The sequence below is a fragment of the Anser cygnoides genome, chromosome W, assembly GCF_040182565.1.
Source record: "Anser cygnoides isolate HZ-2024a breed goose chromosome W, Taihu_goose_T2T_genome, whole genome shotgun sequence".
Lineage (NCBI taxonomy): Eukaryota > Metazoa > Chordata > Aves > Anseriformes > Anatidae > Anser > Anser cygnoides.
In genome coordinates this window covers 4,218,058-4,233,227 of record NC_089911.1, presented here as the reverse complement: position 1 = coordinate 4,233,227, position 15,170 = coordinate 4,218,058, and the positions used below count along the sequence as shown (strand labels likewise).

At 57.6% G+C, this 15,170-nt stretch overlaps 1 protein-coding gene across 1 annotated transcript; it reads right to left on the bottom strand.

The window, feature by feature from the left end:
* Window positions 1–4,312: 4,312 nt before the first annotated feature.
* On the bottom strand, window positions 4,313–14,995 carry LOC136788686 (heterogeneous nuclear ribonucleoprotein U-like protein 2). Its single transcript, XM_066987307.1, has 14 exons — window positions 14,343–14,995; window positions 12,214–12,343; window positions 12,059–12,135; window positions 11,372–11,511; window positions 9,959–10,049; window positions 9,023–9,135; window positions 8,666–8,932; window positions 7,236–7,358; window positions 7,017–7,145; window positions 6,768–6,936; window positions 6,475–6,675; window positions 6,306–6,382; window positions 6,097–6,204; window positions 4,313–4,618 (listed from the first exon to the last, which is right to left on the bottom strand). The coding sequence occupies exons 1-14, from the start codon at window positions 14,956–14,958 to the stop codon at window positions 4,550–4,552; spliced, it is 2,310 nt and encodes a 769-aa protein (XP_066843408.1). The 5' UTR covers window positions 14,959–14,995; the 3' UTR covers window positions 4,313–4,549.
* Between the last annotated feature and the right edge of the window lie 175 nt (window positions 14,996–15,170).

The window sequence follows — 15,170 nt, the reverse complement described above, 5'->3', positions numbered from 1 at the left end:
GCCACCGAGCTGCGGCCTCACGCCTGCGACTGGGGGGGCCCCAAATCTTCCTGACCCCCCCCCCCGGCCCCATAGCACCCCCCCGAGCCCCCCCCCGGCCCCACAAGTCTGTGACCCCCCCCCCCCCCAAAACCCCAATGGCCCCGTCCGCCATCCCTGGGGGGTGGGATGGGGGGGGATGGGGGGCGCTATGGGGCGATGGGGGGGCGCTATGGGGAGATGTGGGGCGCTATGGGGTGATATGGGGCAATGTGGGGGGATGTGGGGCGCTATGGGGAGATGGGGGGGTGCTATGGGGAGATGTGGGGTGCTATGGGGCGATGGGGGGGCGCTATGGGGAGATGTGGGGCGCTATGGGGTGATATGGGGCAATGTGGGGGGATGTGGGGCGCTATGGGGAGATGGGGGGGCACTGGGGGGGCAAGATGTGGGGCGCTGTGGGGAGATGGGGGGCGATGGGGGGGGATGGGGGGGGCACTGGGGGGGGTGGGATGTGGGGAGATAGGGGGAGCTGTGGGGTGCTATGGGGCGCTGTAGGGAGATGGGGGGCACTATGGGGCAATGTGGGGTGCTATGGGGCGATGGGGGCAATGTGGGGGGATGGGGGTGCTATGGGGCGATGGGGGGAGATTTGGGGCACTATGGGGCGATGTGGGGTGCTATGGGGCCATGGGGGGTGATGGGGGGGCGCTATGGGGCGATGGGGGGTGCTATGGGGCGATGGGGGGTGCTATGGGGCGATGGGGGACACTGAGGGGGGCGAGATTTGGGGTGCTATGGGGCGCTGGGGGGCGGGGGGGCGCAGCAGCTGGGCGCGCTGGGGGGCAGAGGGAGATGGGGGGGGGGGGGCAGCCCTGGCTGCTCTGTGGGGTCCCCACGGCCCCAACCCCTCTGCGGGGTCCCCCTGTGGGGTCCGCCATGGGCCCAGCCCCTTCGTGGGGCCTGCTTATGGGGTCCGCATGGCCCCAGCTCCTCTACGGGGTCGCTGCGGGGACCCCCTTACCCCCAGCTCCTCCCTGGGGTCTCCCTTTGGGGTGTGCCCTAGCCCCAGACCCCTTATAGGGCCCCCCTATAGGGTCCTCCATGGCCCCAGACCCTTTATAGGGCCCCCCTATAGGGTCCTCCATGGCCCCAGACCCTTTATAGGGTCTCTGTGGGGACCCGCTTAACCCCCAGCCCCTTTATGGGGTCTCCCTATGGGGTCCCCACGCCCCCAGCTCCTCTGTGGGGTCCCCACGGCCCCCAGACCCTCTATAGGGACAGGATAAGCCCCCCAAGCCACCCCCCCGCCCCCAGCCCCTGCCCAACATGGCGGCGCCCACGCCGGCTTCGCCCGGCCCCGCCATGGCGCCCGCCCGCGCCTGCGCGCTGCGCCGCCCGCCCCAAGATGGCGCCTCCCCACCCAAATGGCGCCGACGGCATCCGCCACCACGCCCGCCCGCTTCCAAGATGGCGCCGCCCGCTTCCAAAACGGCGCCCGCCCCTTCCAAAATGGCGCCGCCCGCCCTCCCGCCATGTCAGCGCGCGGCAGCGCCAAGATGGCGGCGCGCCCCCCCCCCCCCCCCCCCCCCCAGTTTCCTACCGTTGTTGCCATGGTGACGGGCATCGGCCTAGGCCTCAGTGCCCGGTGCAGGCCCCAAAACGCGGCCCAGGCCCCGGTGCAGGCCTCAGCTCCCATTACAGGCCCCAAACACCAACACCAGGCCCCAGTACCAGCCCCAAAACGCTTCCATGAGGCCCCGGTACTGGCCCTAAACCATGGCTTCGGGCCCAATCCTGGTGCAGATCCCAAAACATGGTGTAGGCCCCAGGCCTGGTGCAGGCCTCAGTTCCTGTTACAGCCCCCAACCAACAACATGAGGTCCCAGTACTGGCCCTAAACCACGGCACAAGCCCCAAACAGGGACACAAAGGCCCTGGTACCAGCCCAAACACCGACACGAGGCCCTGGTACCAGCCCTAAACCATGCTGCAGGCCCCAAAACACTGACACGAGGCCCTGGTACCGGTGCAGGCCTCGGTTCCCGTTACAGGCCCCAAACACCAACACAAGGCCCTGGAACTATCACTAAACCACGGTGCAGGCCCCAAATACCAAAACAAGGCCCCAGTGCAGGCCTCAGCTCCTGTTATAGGCCCCAAACACCAACACGAGGTCCCGGTTCTGGCCCTAAACCACAGTGCACGCCCCAAACACTGACACAAGGCCCTGGTACCATCACTAAACCACAGTGCACACCCGAAATACCAAAACAAGGCCCCATTATCGGCCCTAAGCCACAGTGTAGGGCCCAATCCTGGTGTAGACGCCAGCCCCAGTGCAGGCCTCCATTCCCATTACAGGCCCCAAAACATCAACACCAGGCCCCACGACCGGCCCTAAACCATGATGCAGACCCCAAACACTGACACAAGGCCCCGGTACCGGCCCCAAACCACGGTGCAGGCCCAAAACCACCAACATGATGCCCCAGTACTGGCCCTAAACTATGGCATAGGGCCCAAACACCAACACGAGGCCCTGGTACCGGTTCAGGCCTCCATTCCCATTTTAGGCCCCAAACACCAACATGAGGCCCCGGTACTGGCCCTAAACTGTGGTGCAGACCCCAAAACATCAACACGAGGCCCCCGGTGCTGTCACTAAAACCACAGTGCAGACCCCAAATACCAAAACAAGGCCCCAGTACCAGCCCCAAGCCCTGGTACAGGCCCCAAAACACCGACACGAGGCCCTGGTACCGGTGCAGGCCTCCATTCCCATTATAGGCCCCAAACACCAACACGAGGCCCCAGTACCAGCCCTAAATCATGATGCAGACCCCAGACACTGACACAAGGCTCTGGAACCGCCCTAAACCACAGCATAGACCCCAAATATCAAAACAAGTCCCCGGTATAGGCCCAAAACCCCAACATGAGGCCCCGTTAGCGGCCCTAAACCACGGTGCAGACCCCAAAACACCGACACGAGGCCCCTGCCCCGTCCCTAAACCCTGCCCCGGTCCCGTCCCCGTCCCCAGAGACACAGAGGCGAGGCGCGGGCTGAAGTCAAGCGAACGGTTTCTTTATTCTAAAAACGGCCGCAGCCGCCTACACTGCCGGGAGCTGGGGGGGAAGACGCGGCGGCGGCGCCACCCGTACAGCCCGAGCGGCCCCGCGCCCCCCGCCCGGACAGACACGGGACACCAAACGGGGCCACAACAGGCAGCACGCCTGGGGGGCCGGGGGGGGGGGGGTTCTTTTTTTTTTTTTTTTAAAGTTTTCTGTGTTTTTAACAAAAAAATGTGAGGGGGGGGGAATCAAGACGCCTACGGGGGTCGCTACGGGCTGACAGACACCGCGGTGGCAGTTCTAGTTTATCCCCAGAAAAAAAACAGGATGGATTATTTTTTTTTATTATTATTATTAGTTTTTTTTTCTTTTTATTATTTAAAAAGGACTCCAGAGCTCCAAAATGGCTTCTCGCTGCGCCAGCCCCCGGCCCGTGAGGGGGAGAAGGGGAAAAAAAAAACACCAAAAAAATTAAAAACGGAAAGGAAACGGCCGATTCGGAAGGAAAATTAAAAAAGAAACACACAACACAGAGTGTTTGAATTTCAAACAGTGAAAGGGCTGAGGGGCTGAGGGGGGGCTGAGGGAGGGGGGAATAAAATCAAAAGGGAAAAAAGCCTAAAAATGGCCCAAAACGCGCAGCCCCCCCCGCGCCCCGACCCCTGCCTGCTGTTGGGGGACGGGGACGTCCCCGAGCGCCGCCTCCGGGCCTGGGGGGGAGGAAGGAGAAGGGGGGGCCCCAAGGCCGTGCCCCCTCCCCAGTCGCCGCGCCTCATTCTGCCGAGAAAAATACAAAAAACAGGAAAAATAAAACCAAAAAAAAAACCCAGACAACCGAGGAAAAGAAACGGTCCCAATTCCACTGAGGAGATTTTCAGGGCAATTTAATAGCGAGGGCGGGGGGGGAAGCACGCTGCTGGGGGGGGGGGAAACGACCCCAAATCCCCAACCCCAAAGGGAGCAGAAACCTCCCCAAAACCCCCTGCCCCCCCCCCCCCCCCCCCCCAACCCGAGAACAACCGAGCTGCAAGGAAAAAAACGAAGACGCTGCAAAAGGGAAGGAATTAGAGCCAACAGCGAATTTCTGCCCCAAAAAATCCGCCCCCGGCCCCCCCCCCGGCCCCGCGCAGGGGGGTGGCGAGGGAGGGGGGGAGGGGGGGGCTGCACGCCGTCCCGATTACAAATACCTAACCAGCTTTGAAATGTTTTATAGAATAAGACAATATTCTTTTTCAACAAACTTTAAAAAAAATTTACATTGTTTTTTTTTTTTTGTCCTTTTTCTCTCTTTTTTTTTTTCTCCTTTTTTCTTTTTTTTTTTCTTCCCCCCTCCCCGGCACCTCCCCCCCCACCCAAAAAAAAACCTCTCTGCCCCCCCCCACAGCCCTGTTTTTTTTTTTTTTTTCGTTTTTTTGTGTTTTTTTTTTTTCTTTTTCCCGTCGGTTGTGTTTGGGGGAGCGGCGGACGCCTCCGCGGGGCGACTGCGGCCGGGCCTTCACCGGTAGCCCTGGTAGCCGTAGTAGTTCCTGTAGTATCGGTCTCTGTCCTGGTAGTAGTTCTGCCACTGCGGAGAAAAGGGGGGGGAAATTGGTTATGGGGGGGGTAAAAAATGAAAAAAACGGGGGGAAAACGGTTATAGGGGGTAAAAAACTGAAAAAAATGGGGGGAAAACGGTTACGGAGGGGCTAAAAAATGGAAAACGAGAGGGGATAAAAGGTTCTGCAGGGGATAAAAAGGAAAAAAGGGGGGGAGAAATAATTATGGGGGGGGCTAAAAAGTGAACAACGGGGAAAAAAGGGTTATAGGGAGTAAAAAAAATGAAAAAAATGGGGGGAAAATGGTTACGGAGGGGCTAAAAATGAAAGAGGGAGAAAAAATGGTTATGGAGGGGCTAAAAATGAAAAAAGGGGAGGGGGAAATGAAAAAAGGGGGCAAAAATGGTTATGGAAGGGCTAAAAGATGGAAAATAAGGGAAAAAAGGTTCTGTGGGGGCTAGGAATGAAAAAGGCAGGGGAATGGTTATGGGGGTAAAAAACTGAAAAAATGGGGGAAATATGGTTATGGGGGGCTAAAAAATGAAAAAAATGAAAGAATTGGTTCTGTGGAAGCTAAAAATGAGAAAAGCAGAGGAAACGGTTACAGGTGTAAAAAAAATTAAAAATAGGGGAAGAAATGGTTATGGAAGGGCAAAAAAAATGAAAAAAAGGGGAAAAAGGGTTCTGTGGGGGCTAAATGGAAACGTGGGGGAAATGGTTATGGAGGGGCTAAAAACGAAAAAAACTTGGGGGAAAGAAGGTTCTGTGGGGGCTAAAAATGAAAAAAAGGGGAAGAAATGGTTGTGGGGAGGCTAATAAATGAAACTAAGGTGAGAAAATGGTTATGGGGGGCTAAGAAAGTGAAAAAAGGGAGAAAATGGTTATGGAGGAGCCTAAAAACTGAAAAAAAGGACAGAAACTGGTTGGGAAGAGAAAAAAGGGGAAAAAGGGTTATGTGAAAAATAAAAAACAAAAAAAGGGGGGAAAATGGTTACGTGGGGAGCTAACAAATGAGAAAAGGGGGGGAGAAAAGAATTATGGAGGGCTAAAAATGAAAAAGGGGGGGGAAATGGTTACGGGGGGGTTAAAAAATGAAAAAAGGAAAATGGTTATAGTGGAGGCTAAAAAAAATGAAAAAATGGGGGAAAATGGTTACAGGGAGACAAAAAATGGCACAAAGAGGGCTAAAAAGTGAAAGAAGGGGGAAAAATGGTTACGGGGGGCTAAAAAATGAATACAAGGGGAAAGGGTTTGGGGGGCTAAAAAATGAAAAGAGGAAGAGAGAAATGGTTATAGCGGGGGCTAAAAAATGTAAAAAAGGGGGGAAAAATGTCTATTTGGGGGGTTAAAAATTGAGAAAACGGGGAAAAATGGTTATGAGGGGGTGAAGAGCGGAAAAAAAAGAGGGGAAAATGGTTACGGGGGGGCTAAAAATGGCACAGGAGGGGGGAAATGGTTTGGGGGGGGCTAAAAAAAGAAGGAAAAGGGGGCAGCGGGCGCCGCTCACCTCCCGGTTGTACTGCCGGTAGTAGTCCCGGTATCTGTTGTACTCGTAGTCGCGGCCGTAGAACCTGTCGTAGTCCCCTCGGTAGCGGTCGTAGAAGTTGCGGTAACCCTGGAAGATTAAAAAAGAAGCCCCAAAAAGCGGCCGATTGGCCTCAAAATGGGGTTTGGGGCGGGGAAGGAGGCCGCGGAGGACTCGACGCGGGCTCTCACCCCTCGGTTTCCAGGCTGCCCCCAGTACTGCTGCTGCCCGTAGACGCGATTGTCGTAGCCCCGGCGCTGGCCACCCACTGCGGGGGGGGGGAAAAAAAAGGGGTTGGGGTCACGGGGAGGCCCCGAAGGAGGCCCCGGAGGAGGCCGGGGGGGTCGGGGGAGGCCCCACCGTAGCCCTGGCCGCGGTTGCGGTTCTGGCGGTTGCGCTTGTTGCGGTTGTTGCGGCGGTTGGCGCGCTTCTCGGAGGGGGGCAGCAGCTTCCTGGCCTCCTCCTTGTACTTGGTGACCAGGGGCTGGGCCTCCTCCTTGGGCAGCTCGCCGTACAGCACCTCGTCCAGGTAGTCGTTCTTCTCCGGCAGCGAGTAGTTGGCTGCGGGGGGAGGGAGAAAAAGGAGGATACGAGGTAAAAAAGGCGGTCGGGGAACGTGGGGGGGGGGCGGCGGGGTTTGGGGGAGGCCGCACCTTTCATCTCCAGCATGACGGAGTCGGGGACGTCCTCGCCCTCGGCCTCCTTGCGCAGCTCCAGCCTCTTCTTCCAGTCGTCCTCGGTGGGCACGACGACCACCACCTTGCGGCAGAAGCCCTTGAAGGCCAGCAGCTTCCGCCGCTGCCCCGAGTTGTAGACGTTGCACTGCAGGGGGGGAGGAGGAGGAGGTGAGCCTTCGTCCCCACGTCCCCTCGGCCTCCCCCCCGCGCCCCCGCGGCCTCCACCTGGTCGAGGATGAAGTTCCTCTTGGCCCTGGGAGCGATCTGAACCAGCTTGCTAAGGCACTGAGCAGCTTGCTGGATTAACAGGTCCCTGCTCTTGGCGTCCAGCTCCTCCTCCTCGGGGCCCTTCGTCTGCCGGAGGGAGGAAATCATTAACAATAATTAACAATAATCGAGAAAGGAGGACGTGAGGGGCCGGGGGAGGCGTTTCGGGGCGCCCACCCGCAGCTGGTGCAGGACCAGCTCGGTCCCCAGGATGTTGTAGCGCTTGTCCCGGTTCTCCTCGCTGTGCTTCTGCGCCCACTGGGTCTTCCCCGAGCCCGGCAGCCCCACCATCAGCAGCACCTGGGGGGGGAAAAGGGGAAAAAATGAGGGGGGGGCAAAAAGGGGGCAAAAAAATCTAGGAAATGAGGATGGGGAACCCAAAAGGGGATAAAAAGATGGAGGAAGTGAGGATGGGGGGGTTGGGGGTAAAAAAAAAGGGGGGGGGGGGGAAGTTGGGGAAATGAGGATGGGGGGAAAAAGGGGAAAAATAATCAAGGAAATGAGGAAGGGGAACAGAAAAGGGAAAAAAAAGAATCGAGGAAATGAGGACGGAGAAGAAAAAAGGGGAAAAAAATCAAGGAAATGAAGGTGGTGGGGAAAAAAAGAGGAAAAAATGAGGAAATAGGGGGGGGCAAAAGGGGAAAAAAATTAAATGAAACGGGGGTGGGGGGCCCAAAAAGGGGGAAAAAAAGAAAAAAAAACGGTAAAACAAGGATGGGGGGGGGAGAAAGGGGAAAGAAAAGTTGAGGAAATGAGCACGGGGAAAAAAGGGAGAAAAAAAAATCAATGAAATGAGAATGGGGAACCCAAAAGGGGAAAAAAAAAGTTGAGAAAATGAGAACGGGGGCGGAAAAAATGAGGAATTGAAAATGGGAAGCCCAAAAGGGGAGAAAAAAGTTGAGGAAATGAGGGTGGGGGGCCCAAAAGGGGGAAAAAAATGAGAAAATGACAAGGGGGGACACGAAAGGGGAGAAAAATTGAAAAAAATAAGGAGGGGACAGGAAAAAAGGGGGAAAATTTGAGGAAATGAGGATGGGGGGTCCAAAAGGGGAGAAAAAAAATGAGGAAACGAGAATGGGGGACACGAAAGGGGAGAAAAATTGAAAAAATAAGGATTGGGGGAGGGGAAAAAGGGGGAAAAAAATTAAGGAAATGAGCATGGGGAGGGGAAAAAGGGGGGAAAAAATAAGGAAATGAGCATGGGGAGGGGAAAAAGGGGGGAAAAAAATAAGGAAATGAGCATGGGGAGGGAAAAAAATGAGGAATTTAGGATGGGGAGCCCAAAAGAGGAACAAAAAAGTTGATGAAATGAGGGTGGGGGGCCCAAAAGGGAAGAAAAGTTGAGGAAATGAGGGGGGGGGGGGGGGGGGGGGCAAAAGGAAAGAAAAAAGTTGAGGAAATGAGGGTGGGGGGCCCAAAAGGAGATAAAAAAGTCAATGACATGAGGGTAGGGAGACCAAAAGGGGATAGAAAAAGTTGAGGAAATAAGGATGGGACCCGAAAGGGAAAGAAAATGGAGAAAATGAAGGGAAAAGATCGGCTAAACGAGGCGGGGGAGCCCCAAACGCCCCCCCCCAGCCCCGCGAAGGCGGCGCCCCCCGCCCGACCTCGCACTCCTCCGTGGTTTTGGGGGGCAGCGGGGTGCGGACGCGCTCCTCGGGGGGCAGGGCGTGGATGAAGACGAAGCCGTCGGGGCCGGGGCAGAGGGGCTCGGCCTTCTGCCCGAAGTTGAGCTCGACGGCGCAGCCCTTGCACAGCACGTGGGGCAGCAGCGCCCGGCCCCCCAGCGCCGCCTTGGGCACCCCGAAAGCCGGCCCCAGCGCCTCGCCGTTCTTGGCGAAGGACAGCTCCACCACCTCGGCGCCCTCGAAGTCCTGCGGAGAGACGCAAAACGGGGAAAAAAAAGGGTCGGTCGGGGTCCGTTTGGGGGTTTTCGGCCCCGAATCGCGGCCCGCCGCGCGCACCGCGTAGCAGCCGATGACGTCGCTCTCGCCGAAGGGCTGCCCGAAGGCCTCGAAGCGCCCGCTCGCCACCTTCAGCCCCCGGCTGTCGTAGCCGTAGGAGAACTCGTCCTCCCCTGCAAACGGGACGGAAAGCACAAAAATGGGGCAGAAGTCCCCCAAACGGGACAAACGGTCCCCCAAACGGGACAAACGGTCCCCCAAACGGGACAAAAATCACCCCAAACGGAGCAAAAATCCACCCCAAACGGAGCAAAAATCCACCCCAAACGGAGCAAAAATCCACCCCAAACGGAGCAAAAATCCACCCCAAAACGGAGCAAAAATCACCCCAAAACGGAGCAAAAATCCACCCCAAAACGGAGCAAAAATCCACCCCAAAACGGAGCAAAAATCACCCCAAAACGGAGCAAAAATCCACCCCAAAACGGAGCAAAAATCCACCCCAAACGGAGCGAACGCCCGCCAGAGAGGGCAAAAGTCTCCGAAAAATAGAACCAAATGCCCTCAAAACCAGACAACTCCCACAAAACCTCCCCCAAACCCTGACAAAACCCCCCAAGCCCCACACAAAGCCCCCTCAAAATCCCCCGAAGCCCGCACCACCCCCCAAAACCACACCACCCCCCGAAAGCCCACACCAATCCCCCCCAAACCCACTCCAAACACCCCAAAATCCCCCAAATTCACACCAACCCCCCCAAATCCCCCAAAACCCAAACCAAAGCCCCCCAAAACCACACAACCCCCCCAAATCTCCCAAATTCACACCAACCCCCCCACAAACCCACATCAAACCCCCCAAATCCCCACCAAACACCCCCAAAACCCACAGCAACCCCTCCAAAACCCATACCAAACCCCCCAAAATCCCCCAAATTCACACCAACCCCCCAAAATCCCCCCCAAAATGAAGGGGGGGGGGGCTCGGGGGCTCACCCAGCTGCGAGTGGGAGAAGTCGACGGACCAGCCGACGCGGAAGAGCGGCACCTCGGAGCTGCCCTCCTTCACCGGGAGGTGCTGCGTCACCTGCGGGGAAACGGGGCAAAACTGAGCCTTTTTGGGCAAAAAGCAGGGTTTCTGGGCAAAAAGCAAGGTTTCTGTGATGTATAAGATATTTTTCTGCATGTGGAAAGGGGCAGGAGCTGAGAAAAAGTGGCCAAAGGGTGAGGAAAGGAGCCAAAAGCAGAGGCTGCAGGGGTCCAAAGCAGTGACAGGAGAACAAACCCCCAAAAGTATCCCATATTTGGGATAAAATGGGGCAAAACAGAGGCTTTTTGGGCAAAAAGCGGAGTTTTCTAAATGTGGAAAGGGGCCAAAGTGGAGGGAAAGTGGCCAAAGGGGAAGGAAAGGAGCCAAAAGAGGAGGCTGTGGGGGTCCAAAGCAGTGGAGACGGGACCAAGCCACAGAATTGTCCCATATTTGGGATAAAATGGGGCAAAACTGAGGCTTTTGGGGCAAAAATTGGGGTTTTCAGCATGTGGAAAGGGGACGGAGCTGAGGGAAAGCGGCCAAAGGGTGAGGAAAGGAGCCAAAAGCGGAGGCTGCGGGGGTCCAAACCGGTGACAGGAGAACAAACCCCCAAAATATCCCATATTTGGGACAAAATGGGGCAAAACAGAGGCTTTTGGAGCAAAAAGCGGAGTTTTCTAAATATGGAAAGGGGCCAAACTGGAGGGAAAGTGGCCAAAGGGGAAGGAAAGGAGCCAAAAGCGGAGGCTGCACGGCTTCAAAATGGTGACAGAATGACAAACCTCACAAGCGTCCCATATTTGGGATAAAATGGGGTAAAATGGAGGCTTTTGGGGCAAAAATTGGGGTCTTCAGCACATGAAAAGGGATGGAGCTGAGGGAAAGTGGCCAAAGGGGATGGAAAGGAGCCAAAAGCGGAGGCTGCGGGGGTCCAAAGCGGTGACAGGAGGACAAACCCCAAAAGCATCCCATATTTGCGACAAAATGGGGCAAAACGGAGGGTTTTTGGGCAAAAAGTGGAGTTTTCTAAATGTGGAAAGGGGCCAAAGTGGAGGGAAAGTGGCCAAAGGGGAAGGAAAGGAGCCAAAAGAGGAGGCTGTGGGGGTCCAAAGCAGTGGAGACGGGACCAAGCCACAGAATTGTCCCATATTTGGGATAAAATGGGGCAAAACTGAGGCTTTTGGGGCAAAAATTGGGGTTTTCAGCATGTGGAAAGGGGACGGAGCTGAGGGAAAGCGGCCAAAGGGTGAGGAAAGGAGCCAAAAGCGGAGGCTGCGGGGGTCCAAAGCCATGAACAGAGGGGACCAAGCCCCCAAAGTGCCCCAAATGTGGACAAAAGCAGCCCCAAAATGCCTGGAAATCCCCCCAAAAGGCCGCACCTTGGCCTCGAAGCAGACCCTGCCCTTGGTGACGCCGTGCGTGCTCCGCGCTCCGGCCCAGAGGGCCGGGAACTTCTCGAAGAAGAGCGGCTGCCCCCCGTAGCGGTCCTTCGTGGCGCGGAAGTGCAGGTCCGAGGTGTCTGCGGGGCGAGAAACGGGGCGAAAAATCAGCAAAAAGGGCAAAATTGTCAACAGCGGGGAGGCTGCAGCGCTCCCCAGCCGCGTTTTCAAGGGTTTTTCCCCCCCCAAAATCGTCCCGCTGTTCTTTAAAATGTCAGATTCGAGAAATTCTGGGGGGATTTCGGAGTTTTCCTTGAGCAATAGCGGTGCAGTGACAAATTTGGTTGTTTCATAACCTTTTTCACAACCTTTCTTTTAATAAATAAAAGGTTTACGACCTCTCATTTAATAAGTGAAAGGTTGGTAAAGGATTATAGATTCTTTACAGCGTGTTAGCGGGACAAGCACTACGGATTTGGAGCTTTTATTAACTAAAAAAACCCAAAAAGATCAAAAAGAAGCAAAAATGAGCTGTGTGCCCACATCCAGGCACCGCCTTCCTCCAGCTTCCTGCTCAATTAGTGCCGCTGCTCGTTAATTAGGCTGGCCATAATGACAAAAAGATATTTTTGCCCCCCAAACGGTGCCTTTTTTACCATGTTTTGAGTTGACCCCCCCGCTACGTACACGTGTCCAGGATGACGGCGCTCTCATCGTCCTCCCCTTCTCTCGGCTCCTCCTCCGGCGGCGGCGGCGACTTGGAGCTGAGCGAAAAAGGCCGGTTTTCAGCCCAAAAAAGGGGCCGGGGATGGGGAGGAAGGGGAGGAAGGGGCGGCACGCACCGGCTGTTGTAGGCCTCCTCGCGGAACTCGTAGTAGGCGCGCCCGTGCTCGTCCTTCTCGTCCCGCTGCCGCTTGACGCCGCGCCGCTCCCCGTCCGAGCCCGCCGGCTTCGCCTTGTCCTCCTCGTCCGCTGCCGGCACAAAAAAACGCCGTTACGGCCCCAAAATCTGGCCCAATTTGGTAAAGCCCTACCCTTGCAGGTGCTAAGCCTCACGGTTTCGCTCTCCCGGCCGCGTTAACGAAGGTAAGAATTAATTAAGCAACGCCGTGAGGTTTTGTAGTTCAGCTCCCTTCATTTTCGCGGCCAAATCCCAACATAAAATAGCAATAAGGCAGCAAAAACCCTTAAAAAAGGCTAAAACAAACCTTAAAGCCCCTTAAAAACGGAAAATTAACAAAATTCCATCTCCAGTTCCATCAAAAAAAAAAATCTCAGGTCTGGGACCTGCTCGTTAATTAATAACGAGGAAAGCAAAAGCCTAACGAACCCGCCGGGCTCCTGCACAAAAAAACCCAAAACCATCAATAAACGCAATTCTCCCTGGTTTTAACCACATTCCCCCCAAAAAAATGCTTTTTCTCTTGAGGTCAAAACCCAGAAAAAGGCAACTTTGGGCCCGGAGCCCGCTGGCAACATAAATCGAGCCGGTTTGGGGTTTTTTTTTGGTCCTAAAACGTCATAAAAAGGAGCCGGAACGGCGCGGCGCCCTCCTTCCTCCTGGGGGCCGCGGGGCTGGTTAATTAACGCTTCGTTAAGCGCTAATTGCCCGCTCCTTGGGGCACCTTTGGGTTTTTTTTTTTTAGGGTCCGATGGTCAAATAGAGCCCCAGGGGGCTTCAGAAAGATGTTTTTGCCCCAAAAGCGGGGTTTTGGGGGGAGTTTTGAGGGGGTTTAAGTGGTTTTGGTGGTTTAAGGAGGGGTTGCGGGACCCCAAAGCACGGAGAGCCCCAAATCTGGGGGACACGGGGACCCCCCAAGTGAGGGGGCACAGAGGGAACCCCCAAAGCACCCCCAGAAAACACGTAGGGACCCCCGTTGTGCCCCGAAAACATGCACGGGGACCCCAAAAATGCCCCAGGAACCCCCAAAACCTTGGGAGGAAACAGCTGGGGACCCCCAAAATGCCCCAAAACCTCCCGAGGGAACAGGTTGGCACCCCAAAGCCTTACGGGGAAAGAGTTGGGGGCCCCCAACGCACCCTAAGGACCCCCCAAAATACCTGGGGGAGCAGTCGGGGACCCCCAAAATCTTATGAGAAAACTGTTGGGGACCCCAAACTTCCCACAGAAACGCCCAAAACCATGCACGGCAACACCTGAGGACCCCCAAAACTCCACCGAGACCCCCAAAACTTCGCGAGGCAGCAGGTTGGGACCCCCAAAACCTTCTGGGGCAACAGGTGGGGACCCCCAAAACACCACCAAATCCCCTAAAACTTTGGGGAGCAGCAGATTGGGACCCCCCAAAACATGCTATGGACCCCCAAAGCACCCTGTGGACCCCCCGAACTTCGGGGGAAACAGATCAGGACCCCCAAAAACACCCCGAGGAACCCCAAACTTCACAGGGCAACAGATTAAGACCCCAAAAAACACTTTGGAGACCCCCCCAAAGCGCCATTGGGACATCCCGAACTTCAGGGTGAAGCAGGTTGGGACCCCCAAAACCACCCTGGGGACCCCAAAAGTGCCCCCGGGAACCCCCAAACTTTGTGGGCAAGCAGACCGGGAGCGCCAAAACCACCCTGGGGGACCCCCAAAGCACCCCTGCGACCTCCTGAACTTTACGGAGCTGCAGACTGGGACCCCCCAACACGCTCCGGGGACCCCCAAAGCACCCTGTAGACCCCCCCCAAACTTTGGGAGGAAGCAGATTGGGATCCCCCTAAAGCACCCTGGGGACCCCCAAACTTGACGACAAACAGATTCGGGCCCCCAAAACACGCTGGGGACCCCCAACACTTTGCGGGACAGCACCTAGGGACCCCCCAAGCTTTGGGGAGAAGCACATCGGGACCCCCCAAAACACCCCGAGGGCCCCCAAAACACCCCGGGGACCCCCAAATTTTTGGGGGCAGCAGCTCGGGGACCCCCCAAATCCCTCCATGGGGGCTCCGCGGCGGCGCTCACCGGCCTGGGCGGCCTCCTCCTCCTTGGCCTCGGCGGCGGCGGCCTCGTCCCCGCTGGGGGCTTCCTCGGGCGGCCGCTCGGCGCCGTTCACGCCGCTGCCCTCGGGGCCTTCGGGCTGCGGCTCCTCGGCCGCCGCCGGCTCCTGGGGCTGCTGCTGCTGGGGCTGCTGCTGGGGCTCCTCCGGGGGGGCCGCGGCCTCCTCCGCCTCCTCCTCCTCCTCCTCCTCCACCTCCGGGGGGCCGGCCGGGGCCGCCTCCGCCTCACCGGGAGCCTCGGCGGCTTCCTCGTCGGCCAGCAGCGCTTCCTCGTCCTCCTCCTCCTCCTCGTCCTCCTCTTCCTCGTCTTCCTCTTCCTCCTCCTCCTCCTCCTCCTCGGGGCCTCCGGGCCGGTGCGAGGCCGGCCCCGCCGGCGGCGGCCCCGCTTCCCCTCCGCAGGCCGCCGCCGCAGCCCCGCCGCCGCCGCCGCCTCCGCTCTCCTCGGGCCCCGCCGCCAACATCTCGGCGTCCAGGGCCTCCTGCAGCCGCTGCGCCAGCTCCACCTTCAGGCCGCGCGAGTCCAGGCCGCGGCGGCCCAGCTCGGCCCGCAGCTCGGTCACCTTCAGCCGCTTCACGTCCATGGCGGCGGCGGCGACAACGGGGGAAAAACGGGGAGGAGGGGGGGGGGGAAGGGGGAAGGGACCGGGGGGGGAGGGGGGGGCGGAAGCTGTGAGGGAGCCGCCGAAAGGGTGGGGGGGGGAAGAGGCCTGAGGCGGCGGAGGCCGAGCCCCGGAGGGCGGCGGGAGGAAGAGGAGGAGGAAGGCGGGGGGGGGCCGCGAGGGGCGGGGGGGGG